The 21,762-nt window shown below is 31.2% G+C and overlaps 2 protein-coding genes and 1 long non-coding RNA gene across 4 annotated transcripts in view; all 3 read left to right on the top strand.

Moving 5' to 3' along the window:
* The window catches only part of LOC143055597 (uncharacterized), a 445,604-nt gene that overhangs the window by 158,098 nt on the left and 265,744 nt on the right, over positions 1 to 21,762 (top strand). The window lies entirely within an intron of this gene.
* The window catches only part of LOC143055588 (uncharacterized), an 86,082-nt gene continuing 68,615 nt past the window's right edge, over positions 4,296 to 21,762 (top strand). The window contains exons 1-3 of one of the 2 annotated variants that reach the window (XR_012972098.1): positions 4,296 to 4,502; positions 5,639 to 5,834; positions 7,600 to 7,865. This is a non-coding gene — a long non-coding RNA (uncharacterized LOC143055588). Of the gene's footprint in view, positions 4,503 to 5,638; positions 5,835 to 7,599; positions 7,866 to 21,762 lie in introns of those variants that run through there. The other variant, XR_012972097.1, reaches the window with a different exon arrangement.
* The window catches only part of LOC143055587 (heat shock 70 kDa protein 12B-like), a 61,633-nt gene continuing 60,948 nt past the window's right edge, over positions 21,078 to 21,762 (top strand). The window contains exon 1 of the mRNA XM_076228746.1: positions 21,078 to 21,504. Within this exon, the coding sequence (XP_076084861.1) occupies positions 21,190 to 21,504 (315 nt within the window). The 5' untranslated portion in view covers positions 21,078 to 21,189. The remainder of the gene's footprint in view (positions 21,505 to 21,762) is intronic.

Genomic DNA, 21,762 nt, shown 5'->3' on the forward strand with positions numbered 1-21,762 from the left:
TTTGTTTATTATTCATTTTAAAGCAGAGGATCATTTTGTCTATTTGACTTGAAAGTTTCACTATTGCAGTACATTATTTTTGATCTTTCAATTAAAATATGCTTTTACTACAGTAGCTATACTTTATCTATCTTCTTTTTGAATTATCTACTTTTCTGATGTACAAATAATTTTTGATTTATGTATAATTGCACTTCAAGTATTCCCTTATTCCTATACATATTTATTATAATGATTTGGACTTGTATGTTTGTTTTTTTTTTATCTACTAGTAAATCACAGCCGAAATGAATGACAGACGGACATATATTCAAAACTTAATGATTAATTGAAATTAAGATATTTGCGTTATAACGCAAAGGTTTGCGTTATATCGCATATGTGTGCGTTATTTCGCAAAGGTTTGTGTCATAACGCAAAGATTTGCGTTATATCGCAAAGGTTTGCGTTATAACGCCACTGTTTGCTTTATTTCGCAAAGGTTTGCGTTATAACGAAAACATAGGGAGGAATAGTAAAACAAAGTCGGGTGGCGCTAAAACGCATCCGTAATTTTTATAATTCCACGTAATAAGTAATTTTACAATTTCTGATTACAAGTAATCGAGGCATGAATGAAAAATCATCAAAGTAGTAATGCCTCTGATGGATCTTTGTTTAATTTGATTGATCACATCATTTATATAACCAGTTTAGAATAACCATGTAAGGCATGTAGAAACATATGGATGTGTCTATTGAATCCCCAAAGACAATAGAATTCTTAATGATTTTTCATTATTTATCTTGTTTTTTGTTTTGTATGGAGTAGGTACAGTAAGACCCCTTTTTAGGCACCAAAATATTGCAGTTTTAAATTGTTAAAATGTAAACTTTTAGTTATTTATTGGACAGTAGAATGCTTTTGCTACATAAATATGGGCCGTTTATGACAATATAATGCACATATATCGGGTACTAGCACCATTAAGTCATGCTAAATTACTGAAATCTTCACAATTCTAGCATTTTAGTTAAATTTTAGACGGTATCCGTGTAAAACGGAAGTGGCCGCATTCGTGTTCATTCTTAATATTGAAATGTTAGTTGTATTTGATGATAATCATTATATTTAGAATTTTGACAACTAAAGCAATGTAACCGGTGTAAAAGATGATGAAATTGGTGTGTCCTTTTCAGTGTAAAAGATGTATAATATTGTTTTTATAAAATCTCAGCCAACTAACAAAGGAGTAGGTACGGTAAGGACCGGTTTTGGCCTCAAATTCAGGTTCATCTGACGAAAGATTTTGACCACTTTTTAAACACGTAAGTATCTATTTCATTCGATTCAATTAGATTATTTAAAAGATTTTAACTGATTTAGTCATTAAAAACGATCCGATTCAAACTCAAATATGAAAAATCTACCAAATAGGCCGAAAAATGTCAATTTTCAGGTGTTTTTTGTCAAAAATGAAAGTGTTCATCCTCAACCTTTATGTATGTTATGTATTATCATTAACTCCTACCACCACGCCCACGTTTTCTAGTAGATATTGATGACATGGCTGTTTTGTTTCAGAGAAATCTACGTATTAATCAGAAATAGAAGAAATGGAACTGTATTAATATGGAACACGATGTTGAAAACCTAGAAAGATCGCGGTATGAACGAAGTATAATCGTGGTAAGAACGTGCTATAATCGCAGTAGAAGCGTGGTAAGATCGTGTTGCAATTGGATAACTCGTGGTATGGTCGTAGTGAGAACGTGATGAGCGTAGAAAGATCTTGATAAGCGTAGTGAGGTCGCAGAATAAGCGCAGTGAGAACGTGGTTTAATCGTAGCGGGATCGTTGTAGAAGCGTAACGAGGACGTAGTAGCATCGTGAAAGCAACGAAAATTTATATTTTCATGCCGCTCATACCGCGACCTCACCACGATCTGAGTTTATTTTAGGTTGCACTTTGTAAATCACGTAAATAAGCTTTTTGATCAAATGTACTCTCAAAAGTGCATATTTTTTTCTTTGCCTGTGTTTTTATATATATTATATATAAAAACCATGTACTATTTAGCTCTTGAAAATATATATAGGACTAGAAATTTTAAAATAAGTATAATCCTAGCTTGCATTTTCTTCAGATGTCACATTTAAAGAATTGGCATATAAGACACATGCCTTTTTCTTCATAGTTGTTTATAAATGGCTTTTTTAAGCAAGTTTAATTATTTTTGAAAGCTTAATAACAAAAAAAGTATTCTTACCCTGTTTTTGTTTCATGTTTGTATAGTGGAAATTTAGAACTTTACCAAATACAGCATTTACTCTTTTAGTAAAAAAAATTATACTGGACACATAGGGAATTTTTCTCTTTTTACTTGTAGCAAGAAAACAAGTTCGGTGACACCATTTTTTCTTTTTATTTTCTTAAAACATATTACAAAACCTATCGTTTCACAATTTATTTCAAAATTCTATCTCATAGATTTTTTTTTATGCACTCAAATGAGTTTTCCCATGAACAATCTAACCAAATTTAGGTAATTTTCAACGACTCATAGCTTGAAAAATAGCACAGTGACCCCTACTTTTTATACTATTTTTGAAAAGAGTATAGTACAATCTTTATTCTGGCTAAGTATAAGAAAATTCTGTCTAAAAAAATATTTACTTATGATCTACCTTAAGTTAGCTTTTTTGTTTTTATGCATTAAACGGGTATATTTTAACATAGGCAATTACAATGTTGGAAGTTTTCTATTGAACAAAAATGTAAAAAAGTAGAATAATTAATTTGTTCAGCTAATTTTAAAGATCAAAATTTATAATTATATTGAATTAATCCTTTTGTTTGATAACCACCCTATTTACAGGTTATAAAACTGTCAATGGAGTACAATATATAACCTGGGGCAAAATAATGTAAATCTCTTTCTTAATTAGACATAATTGAAATGAAAACAAAGTCTGTATATTATTGATTAGAAGACTTTGATCATCTGATTAGTGGACAAGAAGTTTGTTCAGATTTTTGTATTCTTTAATCAAATTATAAACAATATATATTTATAGTGTCAAAATGGGATACATGTATCTGTTTCTGAAAAGAATTTCAATGGATAGCCATTGGTTCATTGTCAAAAGGATTTTGTGTACTTTCTTAATTTTTATACATATCATAACTTTATAAGGAATCAACTGTTTGTCTATTTTGAGCTAAAATCCCAACTCTTAATGAAAATTGTGTTTTAAGAAATATTAATACAAATGAACTAACTACTCTAATGTTGTACAGAACTCTTATTAAAAATTATGCTTTAATGAATTTTAATACAAATAATCTTACTACTTTAATGTAGAACAGAACTTAACTTAAGACATATTTCTTATTTTAAATCTATTTTCTTATTTCTAATCTATATTCTTATTCTATATATAAAAGGTCTTGAATTATTGAAAAGCACATAAATCCATTTGTTTCAAAAGCTAGTTATAAAGTAAAATTTGGTAGGGGATCTGGTTGATCATAATGCAGCATGAGACAATAGATAGAAATTAAAGACAGTTGATAAACTCTTAAGTCATATTAATACATTCTACTGTATTTTATCTGTACTACAAAGTGATGAATACATACATATTTTCATTAAAAAGGTTATATTTCATGAATTTATTTTACTAAAGTAATCGAAATGTAATCGGAAGTAATCGATGATTACATCATAATTTTTGCTGTAATCGATTAAATTACGATTACATGTAATCGAAAATGTCTTCAGTTACAGATTACTGTCGATTCCTGGAAAAAATGTAATCAATTACAATCGATTACGATTACAGATTACGATTACCCCATCCCTGGTACAGTGTGGGTTGGAGCTTTGGAGCATGGGGTCTATGGGAAAAAAGTTATGAATTGGCCTGATGGCACTAGAACTCTTGAAAGAGCTCACAGATTATCTTATATGCTAGATAAAAGAATATTAAAGGAAAATCTTCCCCGTTTCTCTCCAAACGGTGATCCTTTAGATATTTCACACCTTTGCCATAACCCCAAATGTATTAAACCATAGCACCTGATTTTAGAGTCGCACAGTATAAACATAGAGAGAATTTTTTGTAGACGGACAAAACAGTGTACAAATAATCATTTACCGTGTTGTCTTATCTGATACAGGTAATTTATTTATTTTTAACATGTCTTGATCGGAGTTTTTTGGCAAACGAATACTCTTGAGGCTGTTTTGCGGCCAGCCGTTTTGTCGGTTAAAGTTTGTTTTTCTCATAGTCTTTTTCCTCTTGATACTCATCATATATTTTATATAGTTCATGCTTTTTTGAGCATCTCTGATCTGTGTACTGCTTTGACTGCTTATATAATTTATGTTTTTCATTGTGTTGTTGAATATTTTTCAGACCTCGGGCAGCACGACTTCCTGGTTCGATGGGAAACCAAGCCGCTTCAGAGAGTTTAACGATGGATTCTCCAGGGCTATTATTTACATTGTGTATAGCTGTATGTACCCTTCCTTTATAGTTTCTGGTAAATGTTACATTGCTAGGTACAGTTGCACGTATTGCACGGTTAGTTGCTTCAGTTTTTTGTGTGTTAGTGTTTTTGCAGGTACGGTTTAGCATGGTAGGTCCAAGGCGATATTTTATGCATTCACGTAACAATGCTGCTGTGTTCTCTGATTTATTTAATTTAAAGTTATTTTTCAGATAAGCTGATTTTTCAGTCCATGTCTTCAAACTGTTCCTATTTGAACAAACAAGGGAATATTTTGCACACCCGTTATGATCACCCTGATAGCAAGAAACTATAGCATGACATGCATATGATAGGTGAACTTTTACCCGTACAGAGTCCATATTGAATTTATCAAAAGCAGCATTGTACTCTGCCTGACAACGTGCTGCCATATATAATGCAAACCTTTTTAGCATTTTATCTTTCTCTGAAACTAATCGTGCCGGCATTATTTCCTTCAGACCTGACATTTTTTTAATAAAATTTCTATGATTTGCGGACACATAGATATAGGAAGATGTGGTGTGAGTGCCAATGAGACAACTCTCCATACAAATAACAATTTAAAAAGTAAACCATTATAGGTTAAAGTACGGCCTTCAACACGGAGCCTTGGCTTGTATCTAGAAAATGAATTGGCTGAGTATTGGTTGTACCAGCTTTAAAAAGAGACTCTGCAGCTCTAAATGCACTGCTGTCAGGGTCAGTGGTAATTTCTTGAACTTCCAGACCATCATTTTTCAGGTCTAACAAGCAGTCTTTAGCCCATCGCTCCTCACTGCCTATGCTGTCATGCATTTCAATGTTTGCGGAACAGTGACCTTTGTGAGATTTAACTTTTGTTTTTGTTTTATGTTCACTCTTATTTGAGCAAAGCTTAGACACTTGTCTTGTGCTTACAATACTGTGCTTATAAGTATTATTTTCTAACATGTTATATGTACATTGGGTAGCTGGTTGAAATGGTGTTTTACCCATTCCGGAATAAATAGGGTTATTATACATTCCGTCGGCCTGAATGTTAATAATATTAGGATTATCACCTCTTAATATGTTTATTTCCTTAATTAATTTTCTTTTCTGAACAAAATCCTTTTGATTGTACTCTTCTATAATTTCAGAAACAACATTAGCACTGTGTTGCATACTTGAAGTGGAAGGAGCTGGTATATTAGAACCAAGAAATAATTTCTGTCGACCAGTTGTGCTGATAGCTATGTGATTAAGTGCGACTTGTATGGATAGATTAATAGCTGCTGTTCGACGACCACGTTTCTTAGCGATCACCTCATTGTAAAGGTTGAACATTTTTGAATGGTAAGAACACTCATTGCAGCTTGCCTTTCCCCTCCAGGCAGCTCCTCTTTGCTGCTCTGCACTTAAATCCCATGATATGAACCCTGTACACATAGGGGGTATTTGTCTGTGTTCTATGAAAACCTCATTCCACATCTGTTCAAGTTCATTGATCCGAAGGAGTCGAAAACTATTTTTCTCTGACCTGAAGTTGAAAAATGTTGCCAAAATTGAAGTGAATTAGTTTTTTATTTGTTAAACTAAGTTTGGAAAATGTGAAAATAATTTTATTTTGAATTACCTCCCTTACAATAGTGTTTTCTTAAATTAAGCTTTTTGATCAAATGTACTCTCAAAAGTGCATATTTTTTTCTTTGCCTGTGTTTTTATATATATTATATATAAAAACCATGTACTATTTAGCTCTTGAAAATATATATAGGACTAGAAATTTTAAAATAAGTATAATCCTAGCTTGCATTTTCTTCAGATGTCACAATTAAAGAATTGGCATATAAGACACATGCCTTTTTCTTCATAGTTGTTTATAAATGGCTTTTTTAAGCAAGTTTAATTATTTTTGAAAGCTTAATAACAAAAAAAGTATTCTTACCCTGTTTTTGTTTCATTTTCAGCACATTTTTCAACTTCTGTTTTTGTCGGAGGCTTCGGCCTTAGAAAGCGAGCTGACTTTGTAGAGGCAGGAATTAGTTGAACATTCTTTTTATGAACAGATTTAGTCACTAAGTCATACAAGTCTTTTGGTAGTCTCACAAATTTGCCTTTTTCAGCAGGTAAAGTCTTATTTCTGTATTTTCCCCCTTATTATATGGCTTGTTTCCTTTCTGAAATGTGTATTTCCTTAGACGCCATGGGATTAGACCCATTGTTATTGTAAGAATTGTTTGAAATGCACTTTATTCCAGTATTTTAATATTTAAACATCAAATATAGGACCTTACAACTAAACAATCATGAATGACTAAGTTTTTTGTTTATATCTGATGGAACTGAAGGTGACCCCAGATGTAAGATTTTTTATATAAATCATATAAAAATCATCATGATGGCTAATCTCATTATTTTGTAATTTGACAAGTTCATATAATTTGACCTCTCTTCATTTAATTTTTTTATCAGTGCTGACAGGCTTGTGTGCTATAACATAAACAGAAAGTAAAGATAAGGTGTATGTTTTTGTTATAGGGATAGTTTTTTAAAGCTTGTATGACAACTTTTTATGCATTTTATGGTATAGTACATAAAGAAGACAAAAATTCTACAAAATAAACAGATTGTAGTAAAACTAACCATGATTCAAATAGCTATTACACAAAGGCACAAGAAACACACAAATATATAATGAGTTTATTAAGTAGACAAAAAAAATAATAATTTGAATAATAATAAAAAAAATAGTGAACAGGAAAAAAACACATCTTGCCGCAAACAGGGTATAGTTACTAGAAGTACTATAAAAATACAATAATGAAAAAACTACCATTGTAACTTATTATTTTCTATTACTTACATAAATAACAACAAGAATATAAGAATATTTTGATACTAAAAGGGGTTTGAAAGTACAGTATAGGTTGCACTTTGTAAATCACGTGTGATTTGCAAGTCACGCCTCTTTTGGGGAGAAATTGAATGTGCATAAAATACTGCTACTGTTTACATAGTTGTTGCCATGGATGCAAAGTAATTTTTTTTTAATTAAGACTTGATTGGAGAATTAAATGGATATAAATAAAAATGTCTATTTATTTAACTTATTTTTCAGGAGGACTGGAAGACATTTGGGTGTTGAGTCAAATTTAATGGAAAAATTCAGTGCGAACCTGCAATGTTTATAAATGGAGGGCAGTAAAACTTGAAAATATGCCGCACAGCTATATGTTTTTATTAGTGCAAAAAAAAAGTAGTGCATGTCTCCTTTCCAGGGAAATATAACATTCTCCTCAAAACTTCCTGAATGAAGAGTGACTGTGTATGCAATTTAGGCAGTTCCTATGGAAAACTGCATTGCTGGTTTTACACAAGTGCAACCTTTAGATCGCGGTGAGCGTGGTGCGATCGTGGTCTAGTGGGACTGGGGCTTTACTATTGGCAACATCGATTTTATTTTGAACGATTTAAATAAATTTAATAAAGTTACGAATCGGTTAACAATATAAACACGATGTCGACACTCTATTTTAAATATCGTGATGTGAACGATGTAAACATGAATGTAAAGACTTGGTATACAAAATTAACACGTTGTTGATTCGCTATTGTCAACATCGCAACATTTATTATGTACACTATGTAAACACACAGTATAGATACGTTTCAATGAAAACTTAATAATGACGCAATGTTGACAATATTGATAAAACATCCTTCACTGGACATACCATCATACTTGGTTTATCGTTCTTAGGTTAAAAAGTTTTATCTAAAATTAACACTGACAGTGATTAGTGGAGAAGTGTAAAATAACAAACAGTTATAACAATGGACCGACGTCAGGTAAACAGTCAATACATAAAATCTCAAAATTAAAATATAGCAAAGTGCTCTCGACCATTCAAATTGTAGAATTTGGTGTCTCTCAATTGTGAATAGTGAATGTAAATCATGTTCTTAGTAAGGGATTGTCATATTGTGCAGACTTACTTTCAATTTAACACAAAGAGTTTTTATAAATAAGATACAACTGCCCTGAAGCACATTTACCAAATTGAAAGGATTAATCACAGTGATTGTATTTGACTAAAAGTTGCATAGTTAAACAAATACAAAATCAAAAGAAGTTGAAGTTTACTGCTGCAGTAGTGCCCATAATGTTATGAAAATAAATAACTTCTATTGATTTCTTTAAAAAAAAATAAACAATTGAGAATAATTATTTCCAGTATTTCGATTAAAAACTACAATAGAAATTTGATTAAAGTTTAAAACTTTTAAATGCATTTTATTACAAAATTTCTAAGACATAATCAAATAATTTTAAAAAGCCGAACTGAAGTATTGACTGAGGAATTTTTTGCATGTGTTGTAACTGAAATTTTTTTATTGATTGAAACTGTACTTAAAAAGGAAAATTCCTCGCTCAACTACTATAACATTTGCATTCATACTCACAGTCAAGAAACATATACTTTGAACTACTGTGTCACCTTACATCTTTATGATCTTGTCTATAACACATTATTTTTAATATTTCAAAAATTAAAAGAAAGTAAAATTAAAGTGAAAAGTGAAAAATGAAATTAGATTTAATTTGTGAATGCACCAAACAGATAGCTGATAAGAGCAAAAAGACACAATGTTTACAATGTTCAAATATTATAAACCTATTACGAAACAGAAATGCAAGAATTCTAAAAGGAGCGATGCCGTATGCACTGTGTACCCTCCGTCAAATAAAAATTATCGAATGGTAAATTATTTGTATCATGTTAAAAGCAAATAAATTAATCATCACATCCACATTTCAATTTTCTTCCTCCAATACATGTATGCAAGCATAATATCAACAACACAATATATGGAAAAAATGTTTTAACAGTCGCGAGTGGCATCCCTGTCGTATTAAAACCTTATTGAAAAAGACTAAAAACAGCTGCAAAAAATATACTGAACAAAATATTAAGTAAGTTTTGTTTACTGATCGTTTTTTAATAATAAATAAAAACAACCGGCAATACCAATCAATATGCAAATAAAACAAACCAAAAACAAACATTTAAATTTCTTTTGCTTTACATGTTCTTAATAGGCTATTTGAACTGAGAAAAAAACTTCTGTAACAAAAAGAACAATTTACCTTATTTTGAGAACAATATTAATGAAACCTGGCTACTGGTTATCAATTATACAGTGTGATTTTATTTGTAATACTAGGTTGTTTAAGACAATTTATCTTATTCGTGCAGACTTGTTTGTCTTATCAAATCTCAATTACAACATGTGTGTCAGGGTCATTAACAAGAAGCGTTACAACATGTCAGTCAGGGTTAATAACGAGTAGCGTACCGATACTATTTCTAAATTTACTAAAATATTAATACATGAACGCCTCATTTCATTTAACGTTTGAATTCATGAACGAAACCTCAAATAATGCAGGTAGTATACGAAAGAAACAAAAATGTGGTTCATAGCCAGACACTTTCCATGACGATTGTCTCAATCTTCAGGAGTCTCATATATCACCTGTCTCCTGGTGGAGTTCGTGTTGCTCGGTTGTTAGTTTTCCATGTTGTATTTGTTGGCTGTTCTTTTTTTTCAGTTGGTCTTCATTTTTTAGTTTGGTTATTTCTTTTGTATCTTAATCAGTTTTCTTTTGGACAAAGCAGATGTTTTCATGTTTTTATGTTTTTTCTGTTAGATCATTTTATTTAAATGTTAAAAAAAAACATGATCAAAAGATGTAATCGTATGTCTGATAAGCTTCAGACCTTAACACTGAGTAGAGACTGAGGACTGTTCATATCAGGTTGCTAATCGAATGAATATGTTTCCACCCTTCTATTTAAAATCCTGTTCCATTCCGCTGCACCGAAAAATACCTAGATTAGTTAACATGTTTAATAAATTTAATTTTCAATTTTTATTTTGTTCAGTTTCGTTGGTGTAAACAGCTGGGTATAGCTGGTAAATAAATCTAATAGCTACGATAAGAGCCGTATTTGTAGGTTCAAACGGTTATCATTGATCGCTCTTTTGCAGATGATAGCAGGGTATGCAAACACTAACATTTGAAGACGCACATTTAAATTGAATTAAATTTCCTCAGAAACATGTATGGTGGATTTTAAAAGTTGCGGTTTTGGAGAGGAAATCATGTAAAAAGTAAACTTAAGCCTACGGAAGATACTTTAATAAATAAAAATGAATAATGAAAATAAAATTATGCCTTGTTTCGCGAAATCATAAACGGTGTAAAATTAGATTGAAAATCAAGTAACTTTTGAAAGATTCAGTTCATGAATCCAAGGTACATTTTTGTTCGTTATCAGGATATGTGGTATGCATCAACAAAGACACATTAATATTCCACATCGTTGATGTTACAAACTAAAAGTTACCGAACGAATGACGAACCATCTTCAACTATATGCTAAATAAAGCATTTTTTTTTATATCATAGCATTTGTACCATTTTTTTAATTTCTTAAATTTTTCCTTCATATCCATTTTTATGTTAAAATACGTCTTGAGAGCTTCGTCGTTTTGAAATATTTCTGCTCTGAAAAGTACCGTTATTTGTAATGGAACCAATTATAATGATTGGTTCTTTTTAACATATTTTAACTCAATTCTTAACTGCTTAATTTCTTATAATAACATTTATGGTACCATTTAATGAAAATCTAAATACAGCATATTTCAAAGATTTGATGTTAATTTGCTTAAATGATGAAATACAACCTCTGTTTGTGTAACCATGACAACTATCTGCATTTACAAGTATTGGGACAAGGGGTAACAATGTCAGAAAAGACCCCAAAAGTGCTCCAAAGTATATTTTCTATCCATTTGAGTAATACCTTTTCTGAAACCATTGCCCTTAATTTATGAAGATGTCAAATACAAATCATACGCTTTTTCACATTATCTTCCCATAAAATGAAACTGACAAGTATGAGGCCTGTTGTTGGTACGAATTAAAAAAAATGAATTGATGTTCATATAAATTCACTTTAAATGCTATATTATCCTTCATCTATGAAAACATCAATTTTATTGCCCAAAAACATTCATATTTGAATGAAATCACAAGGGACAAAATATAGTTACCAAACTCCTGACTGTGTATTTCTACTAAATTTGATTTTTTTTTAAATTTTAATTGTTACTGATTTGCATTGTTCTGCTAACAAGTTAAATGAAGGAATTTTTTAAAAATTTTTTCAGTGATAGATTTTGACGAAAAACATGCTATGTGAAAGCATGTTTTGCTTTAATTTCTTAAACTGTTCCTCTTGTTCCTCTTGTTTATCCTAAATGTAAAAATGTCTATTCAGTGATGCTATATATATTATTCTTGAATTTCGATAGACTAAAAAAAACAACAACAAACAACAAACACATACATAAAATAAAAAAATAAAAATCCAACACAAATAACAAAACAAAAAACCCCAACTAAAATACTAAACAAATCAAACACACAAGAAAAAAAAACCAAACACAATCCCCCTCTCCTAGTAAGGTACCTTCCTTCAACATTAATCAACCTGTCATTATAATATAATATTATAATATAATATTGATTATATACAATTGTTTGCCTTTTTATCTATTATTGATTCAAATTCAGTAACATATGTAAGTAATACTGAGGCCCATTTAGGTCCTAAAAATCATATTTTGAATTCGAAATCGCTAATGTATCAACAAGTTCGTCCTTAATAACTTAAATTGTAATCACTAATTTTACAAAAGTGTGTTATCCCGAAATTCGTCTTTATAAATGTGTTTTGTAATAGATTTTTAGGAGTTAATCATCACTATTCGTGATATAGTTCATAAAAACACAATACTTTGATGCGTGATAAACGATTGAATTCGTTATCTTGAAATAGAATAATCGTCATGACAAATTACAACAATATATACTGGAGATTTAAATCAATTTCATGAATATAAATAACAAAATACTTTAAAGACGACGGGTATGATTAGGCTATTTAAAATTTGTAATCACTATTTCCAATTTTTTTTATAAGGAATCGAATTAGAAACATCTGTGATAACTTTTTCAGAAGAATCGTTGTGACGAATGAAAGCAGGGCTTGCTTATATTAATAATTTGTATCGATTTTTATAATTTTTGATAGTCATCTTAATCCGTGATCACGACCTTTGTAATGGGTGATATCGATTTTCAAAAATATTTCTTCTTGTTGATAATGATTGGCGTACAAGAAAGACAAACTTAAAGGGACTGCCAGTGCGTATGGTCGTCTATGATACAGTATTAATTACGAGATTTAATAAGCTATTGAATCGCATTGCAAGATGAATCTTATCTTAAACTCTCCAATTTTTTTTATGTATATATCTGTACAATTACAAGTTTAGAAAGAGACATATCTGACAGGTAAACATATTAATAAAATACACAACATTCAGTTCACACGAAACATATGCAATTTACAGGCCTGGGGCAGATCCAACAATTTTTAAAAGGGGTGTTCACAACACAGGATAAAGAAGGGTTCAAACTATATGTCCCCATTCAAATGCATTGATCATAAACAGGTGATTTCCAACCCACGGAACCCTTCCCTCCTTGATCAATCACTGAAATAGTGATCAATGGCGATTATAATGTACGACAATACCTATCAATAATACTGAATATTGGATAACCGGAGTCAAGTGATATGAAATATAATTGCTAGGGACTTAGGGGGCACGTGGCGTCGTCAATAAAATTGACATGAAATTGACAGCGTTGTCATAGGTAAAATAGCAAAAAAATAAATTATAACTGGTTATCCTAACTCGTACCGGCTCAAGCGAGAAAATCAATCTCGTTGAGATGATCAACAATAATCTATAAGTATCTGATCAAATTCAAAGTTATGGGCAAGCTGAAGCAATTCGAGTTGTTTTACTTCATTTATATTAGCAACATACACTTATTCACATTGCACTCTATATGTCTTTTGAGAACAAGACTGTATTATTTTGAACTCCTAAATGTCGAAATTACATTATGTAACCGAGAAAGCACTGATAAACAACTAATTATAAACGCTTTATGTATCAAGTACGTATATGCATAATATATATATTTTTGGAACTGTTTGCACCCAATGATCCTTATGTATTTATGTATTTTATACTTTTATCCCATTAGAAAAGACAAATAAAGAAAGATATATTATTTTAAAGGAACATGCAGTAAACTATTGATGATCATGAATGATAATTTGAAACAAATACCAAGACATAATTGATTTTCATCAATATTTTTCTCATTAAGATTTATTGTACAATGTGAACAACTTAATATGAATTTTTATACTGTTCCGAAATGGTAAATATGTCGAAAACAGCAAGCTGGTCAGTGGTGAATGTGTCAAAGACAACATCCTAACAAAAGAGTTAAAAACAACTCAATGCAACATCAAATTTCTATTTTACAAAATTACTACTACAGAATAAAACACAAAACATAACATATTAAGACTGTCAACAACATAAGAATGTTATAACAAAAGATCATTTATGAGAGACCCAAATAAATATTTGCGAAAAAGTTGGGTTTTTGTTTGGCCAGAGTGTCATTTATCATTAAATATTTTCCTTGTTGTATATACAAAATTAGTGCAAACAGTAAACAAAAAATAAAATTGTTTCTTAAATGCATTTCAACTGTAATTTAGATTAATTAAAAAAAATTACTGATAACCTAAACAATGAATTAGAAACTGTCTTAGAAAAAGGGAATATACCAAATCCAATATTATCACAAAGCAGTAGTATGAATTCGAAAATGATATCAACAGCTACAAGGAAAGAAAGCAATCCGTTTAGTATATTGTTTGGGGCAACAATCACAGGTGGTGTTATAAACGTGAATACTTACTCTAGGAAAAGGAAGCATTATGAGCTAGATAGTTCAAAAGAATAAATGGAACCTAATATTCCATTATATGAAAATGACAATTCAGTGACACATTGTTATGTTGATTTATTTGTTCATGTTGATTACACAAATCAATGGTATTTTCCTTCCTTATATTCTAACTGGCATCATGTCCATGGGCACAGTAAGCCAATACATCATTTTACATTTAGAGTTCGCTACAAGGCTTTCAGCATTGGGAATCAAAACACAACAGACAACCGTTAATACTCAATACAAAAATAATTATTGATATATGATCTTTTCCAGTTCTCAAAAATAAAACTGAAAGCAAAAGTACTAGTGCACACAAACAAAAACAATTACATCTAAAAAATAATATAATGCCATGTTTTATGAACAAACACATATTTATTATAAAATTTGTCAACAGAATCATGGAAGTACATATGTCCATAATGGCCCTGATACATATTTTCTTAATATTGATTATGAATGTTCTCGAATGAAGTTGGTTAATAAATGTATCAATATATAGACTTTTTCATATTGGCCCTGTAACATGCCCTTGGTATTAATAATTGCGTCGGACAGTTGTAATGGTCCTCACCGCTGCCTAAGGGCCATTACAACTGTCCTTGGCCATTATTAATACCTCGGGCATGTTACAGGACCACTATGAAAAAGTCCATACAATAATTCTATAGTAAAAGAGGCACGATTTTATATTCGCCAACACATACACTGTACCGATCACATCTTATTAGTTATACATCTGCCAGTACCTTCCCCTTAAAATTAACAAACAAATAATTTGACAATTTAAAAAAAAATCAAAATCCCCCCAAAAATTATACGTCATATATTTCTTCATATTTGTCATGTGTTACTGAAAGATTACATTGACAACAAGAAGTCACTTTACTATATAAATAATTGGAAAGGGAAACCATTTTGTCACACAGACATAAACAAGCAATGAACATACAACATTTCAAGTAACAACACAATGTTCTATCGTAGCATAATCCTTCTTCAAAAAGGCAATTACAATTGCATCTATATTTGAAGTAATGAGTAAATGGGGATAATCTGTCTTTCAAACAACTTGTCTTTTGGTCAGGGTTTGCAGTTTCTGACCATATTTCTTTACGTCATTCGGGGTGAACACATCTGTTAGTCCTGGTTTTGGACGAAACTTCGTGCACAACATTCCGGAATTAAGAACATCTATAATAACAGTTGAGTAGTTTTTGGACAACAAATGATATCCTTCGTCACCAAAAATAGTTTGCCATTTCTGAATCATTTTAGCGCTATCAATACAATATTCTTTTATATGAAAAGTATGATCTGCTAAGCGTTGCATGAATTCTTCTATCTCTTCATGATAAGTCTTCGGTAAGCCTTGTAAAATTTTTGCCTAAAAGTGAGGCGTTTAAGGTAGAACAATACAAAGATTTTATAACTCCAACTCCCAAGTTTTAAAATGCAACATTCACGATGACACGAGCTTCCACGATAAAAAGCACATAAAATTGTAGAAAAACTTGATATAAATCGTGTTTTAAAACAATGTAATTATGAGAATTGAATACTTCTTTTATTAATTCTATAGGGTTGTCACAGCATTGATCGTGCGTACATTTTTTAAAATGAAGTGCTTTCGCGGTACATACGAAATGGACTTCGGTCAACGCTTTTACACCCCAATAAATTTGAGTTGCATAAATATTTAAACGGTTTAAATCGTCTAATCTTATGTTTTCTAACGGAAACGACCACAAGGAAGTAGACTTTGCTCATGGTGTTTGTTATCATCATAGTTAATGCAAGAAGCGTCAAAGCATGTTCTCAGTTTTTTGTCACTTTGACGTGGTGTGTTGACCAATGAACTGGGAGCGGCACTGTAGGAAGAAAAAGAGAAGAACCGAGTGGATATCGAAATACGAAAAAGGATGCTCATGATGATTGTCTTTATCATGCATAACTGATTATGTTTTTTGTAAGAAATATTGAAATATCGAAACAAATGAAAAATGAAATACCAGTCGAACAATATACTTTTTTTTTTATAAGACCTTAAAAATGGATGACAGAAAAAGTGGTATACATATTAATGGTGTTCGCTTACTTGTTGTTTTATTGTGTTTCAGTTATTCGAAATCACTTGGTTTTATAAATTAATTATAAAAAAGAAGATGTAATATAATTGCCAATGAGACAACTCTCCACAAGACACGAAAATGACACAGACATAAACAACTATAAATCACCGTACGTCCTTCAACATTGAGCAAAGCCCATATTGCATAGTCAGCTATAAAAGGTCCCGAAATGACAATGTAAAACAATTCAAACGAGAAAACTAACGGCCTTATTTATTTAGAAAAATGAACGAAAAACAAATATGTAACAAATGAACAAACAACAACCACTGAATTACATGTTCCTGATTTGGGACAACCACATACATACATAATGTGGCGGGGTTAAACATGTTAGCGTGATGCCAACCCTCCCCATCTAAAATATTGTCCGCTAGTCAGTGACAACTCTACAAAAGATGTATCCATCGGATCGCCATCAATGATGGTGATACATGGCTGTGTACATAATGTATATACAACTCGTCTAAACATCAACCCAACAATGTTAGATCGAAAGCAAATTTTTGGTTCTTCCCTCTCCGGGATTCGAACCCATGCTACTGTGATATCGTGACACCAAATATATATATTGTGTGGATACTTAAACATCTGAGCATACATGCAAGCAATGCAAGCTTTGCCACTGGGCTTATAACAAACTCCCTTAGACAATTTAATCCATTATAAACTGCAAATGTTATACACGATACGTCGAAACGATGCAAAGAAAGCTAACAGACAACTTTATATATGACTTCTAATGTCATATTGTACCATAGAAAGTGAATAACTATTTTTATAGTTTAATTTAAACATATTTATTTATAGTGGATTTGGAAACAAGTTTTGCAACTTATATCAATCCCTTTCCACTTTGCGGGTGCGAGTGCTGCCTTGTAGCGGCATTAGCCTTATTCTATAGGGTTGTAAAAGCGTTGATGCTACCTCCACTTTTGATGTAACGAGTTTCTTACAAGATTTGCTTCGGTCAATATTTTTTTACGCCAATACAATTGACCAAAAAAAAAACCAATATTCAATTGTGGAGGAGTGGCAAAATTTATCAAGATCAAATGTTTCGTTAGCCATGCAAAAACATCAAACATTATGAAGCAAACGGAAGACACCGGTAAAAACTTCAGTAGTTCAATTTTATAAGTTATGCAAAGAAGTGACACATTCCTGATTGATTTTAAGGGCCACTTTCAAAACTATTCCCTTTATTGCGCGACCGGTTGTTTATATGTGCAGGAAGGCATATGTCCACGGCTAGTCAGGAAAACTGATACTCTAATTCAATTATCAATAAAGATTAACTTAAGTCGAACGAACCTGTCCGTGCGATTTTCTAACTCACAAATCCAGTGTTGACCGGCTAATAAGAAAGTTGTATCAATTATATGCAACCTAAATCAAAATGTTATTAAAGATTACAAGGAAAAGGAGTATATATACTTGAAAAACATATACTCATAAATTTAATGCGCGTCTTCTGTTATTGTCTTTAAAAAAGTATATATATGTATTTATCAATGTTATAAAGAACACGTGTATTTGTTGTGACATTTGTCACATGACTAGATATACCGGTTGAAGGTATACTCTAGAGTAATGAGTATTTCACGAGCTAATATAAGCCGAAAGAATTGTAACTGTAAATCTGTGTGTAATTATGTGTCATTCCACGCTTGCATTTCGGACAGTTCAGTCTGGTCATTTGACCCCAGCCACCCACCCACTTTTTATTTTGTCAATAGTGTAAATTGATGTGTTCATGCTTATGATTGATATGGGTGTTTTTTTCAGATTATACATGCTTGAAAAGATCGTTAACAAGGATATTTCTTTTGTAGATTGTGTATAATTGGAAAATGATATGTTGAGGCAGCGGCTACGGGCGTGCAGACAAATATTCATATATTGTAAATAAAATGAATAAACATGCTTAATTGTACTATCAAGGCAACCTGATATCCCAAATAGTGTTTGGTTTTTTATTTATAAATATTTTGTTTTCGTTGGAGTTGACGGAAAAGAACATAACCGTGATTGTATTTTATGACACCATTCCTTTGAAAGGTATTTCAAAGTTTCGAAGGACTTCTTTTTATTTGCAGGTTTAACTAAATAGATTTTGTTTTAAAAACTATTATTATATTGAAATGTAAAAGAGTTTTAACGGTTTGGCGTACGCAATTATAAGCTTGTTATATTTGTTAATTTGATTTCTATCATGTTCAATTACGATGAAAATTTATAAACTGAGATAAGGAAGAGTAACATTTCTTTTGACTTCGTTTTTTTTTAAATGAGCAAGACTCTTAAATAAGGTATGTTGAGATAAATATTAGAAATGCTTTAACAAAACAGTAACTGTGGATTTATTATATTTTTGTAGAGAAGCTCTTTCCTCTTACATTATGTATTCTCTTTAACAGATATATTCAAGAAATAAACTTAAATGACAACATTTATTAAAGAATAAGAGAAATATAATACATTCTGGCATATTATTTTCAATTACACGAATTTTGAGTATTTAGTAAACAAAAAAAAAGTAATGTGTATCCCCTGTATAAAATGTTGAAATTGACTTGTCTAGATGTGTTTATTTTACTTTGTAATTTGCCTCTTCATAAATTTAATTATCTTGCAGAAGAAATTGAAAACAATTCTTTTGCACCTTAGATGATTGCTATCTCTCTTTTTATCTGTGTTATATGTGTGTACAGAGTGTTTATCAGTATACCCAACCCATGATATTAACTTAAAGGTAAATTACGATTATTTGCATATTTAGATAAAGGAGTTTGATTGCGCAGTGTAAATATTAATATAACAGAACGAAACTATTTTTAAATAGATTGTGGAGCTGATTAAATTTTGTTGAATGATAAAATGCAATATGAATGAACAAGAATTAAATATATGCTTGTATTTTCCATCCAATAAAAAGAGATTACATTGATGACGTATTTTATACTTCCCTGTACAGATGCTAAAAGGTTGAAAATAAACTATCGGTAAGTTAAATTAAGTATCAATTAATCACGCATAGCTATCACACATTGGCGAAAAAAGATTCCTTGATATATCAACAGCATACTTACACGAATTATATCAGCTAAACAGATACTTACCAATTCAACATAACGATCAGTCAAAGTACAACTGCAACGACATATTTTAAGTAAAATGCAAGTAATTGTTGCTAAGCAATTAAAAACATAAAGATAAAAATCGAATCCCAATAAAAGCACAATTAATTCTTGTTATTGTTATTAGGTTGGCGGATATAGGGACAGGGCGCCGGATTCCCTGTTATGGAGCTAAATTAATGCACACACATTTACGATAAATTCATAGACTTTCTTTATGTATTAATCACTACAAAAAAAAAGACATGATTGACCACCTATCAAAATAATGGATCCTCATCTGGTGTACAAAACGACCCCCCCCCCAAAAAAAAAGAAATACTAGTGAGTCTGACTTAACCGTATCAAACAATATTCGCTGATACATTGGATACTGAAAGCAAATTCCATTTACTTCAAATTGTTCTCTCCTAAATTCCAATATCGAAATCTACTAGTAAAAACTTCCGAGTAGATTCATCACACCAATATCATGAAAATAAACTATAACTTATTATTATTTACATGTATAAAATATATACTCCTATCATGTGTCTTCCAGCAGAATAAGTTTTATTCCAATAATTGAAAAAAAACCCACCAGAACTTACATGCATCTAGAAAACATTTAAAAAAAGTATCCAGTGACCTTGAACATAAGCAGTTCAAAAATACAAAGGTTCTTAATTTCATCTTCTTCATTGTGTCTTCACGCTGTGTAGGATTTATTGCAAGAAAGCAGCAACCCGGGGTATAATCTATAGTCATATTAAAATAAAATCTATACGAATGATGCTTATTTTGATAATCTTTTACGAACAATGGGTATTAGTCTAAATAGTTTATATACAATGATCACTAAACTTTTTAAAACACTGAAATTTAGAGCTCGACAAGGTGCCTTCTACTTCAACTAGGGGCGTTGATAATCAAGAGGTTTAAATGGTTCATATGTGTACACTGATCAATTACCATGTCTGACTTTCAACACTAAAACTTACTATTATCCCTGGTACCCTAGCTTTTTCTGATTAATGAAATGCATACTCCGCCAAGTATGCTGCGATGAAAATGGACTTAGATACCAGCACTCAAGCTTTACCATTTAACAATGAAAAAGTTAGAAAACACTTCAAAGTAGTCATCACTTTCTGAATCTAAACTGAATGGTGATGTGCGTAGAAAACAATTCTTGATTGTACTGATTGTTGATATTTTTAGAGCCGAACTAAAAGCAAACGTTTCATCTATGGTGAGTTGGGGAGAAAGGGGTTGATGAAACTGTAAAGTCATAAGTCAATGAAATATTTTTAAATTGAAATGCCAAGGAATCTTACTTGTAGGATGAAATGAAGTGAATGGAAATTCAAGTAGAACTAAACCTTTGATTTTCCTTCGCTAGCTATAAGTACATTTGTAGATTTGTTTTGTAGATCTTCATTTGACGTTTCAACCAAAACCGTCAGTGTTAATTATATACTAATTATATTGTAATGGCTAAAAAAGGCAGAGATTACTTGCTGGTGGCAGCTAGTGACTTTGGGACAACCTATTCTGGATACGCCTTTTCCATGAGGGATACCTATAAAACGGACCCACTAAAGATACATGCTAACCAAGCGTGGAACGCCGGTGGTAGACAACTTTTGTCTCTGAAAACCCCAACCTGCATCCTGCTCAATTCCAATAAAGACTTTGACTCCTTTGGTTATGAAGCGGAAAACAGGTATGCAGACTTGGTAATGGATGGAAAGCAAGATGACTATTATTACTTCCATAGATTTAAAATGAGTTTACACAACAACAAGGTAATTGTTATTTTACAAAACTTCAAATATACACGTAGTGAGAGAAGAATTGTCGATTATTTACAGCCTTTTGCATGAGTATTATGGAAAATTTGTAGAAAAGGTTTTCAAACTGAATCCGGCAATCGTTACACGGCGGATGCAATATGTAAAACAGATAAAAATATTCTGTACACGTTTGCAAATCACTTGTTTTACATCACTGGGGTAAAGCTGACGACCGTAATTCGATTCACGGTCATTCAAAGATGGCGTATA

The sequence above is a fragment of the Mytilus galloprovincialis genome, chromosome 12 (assembly GCF_965363235.1).
Source record: "Mytilus galloprovincialis chromosome 12, xbMytGall1.hap1.1, whole genome shotgun sequence".
NCBI lineage: Eukaryota > Metazoa > Mollusca > Bivalvia > Mytilida > Mytilidae > Mytilus > Mytilus galloprovincialis.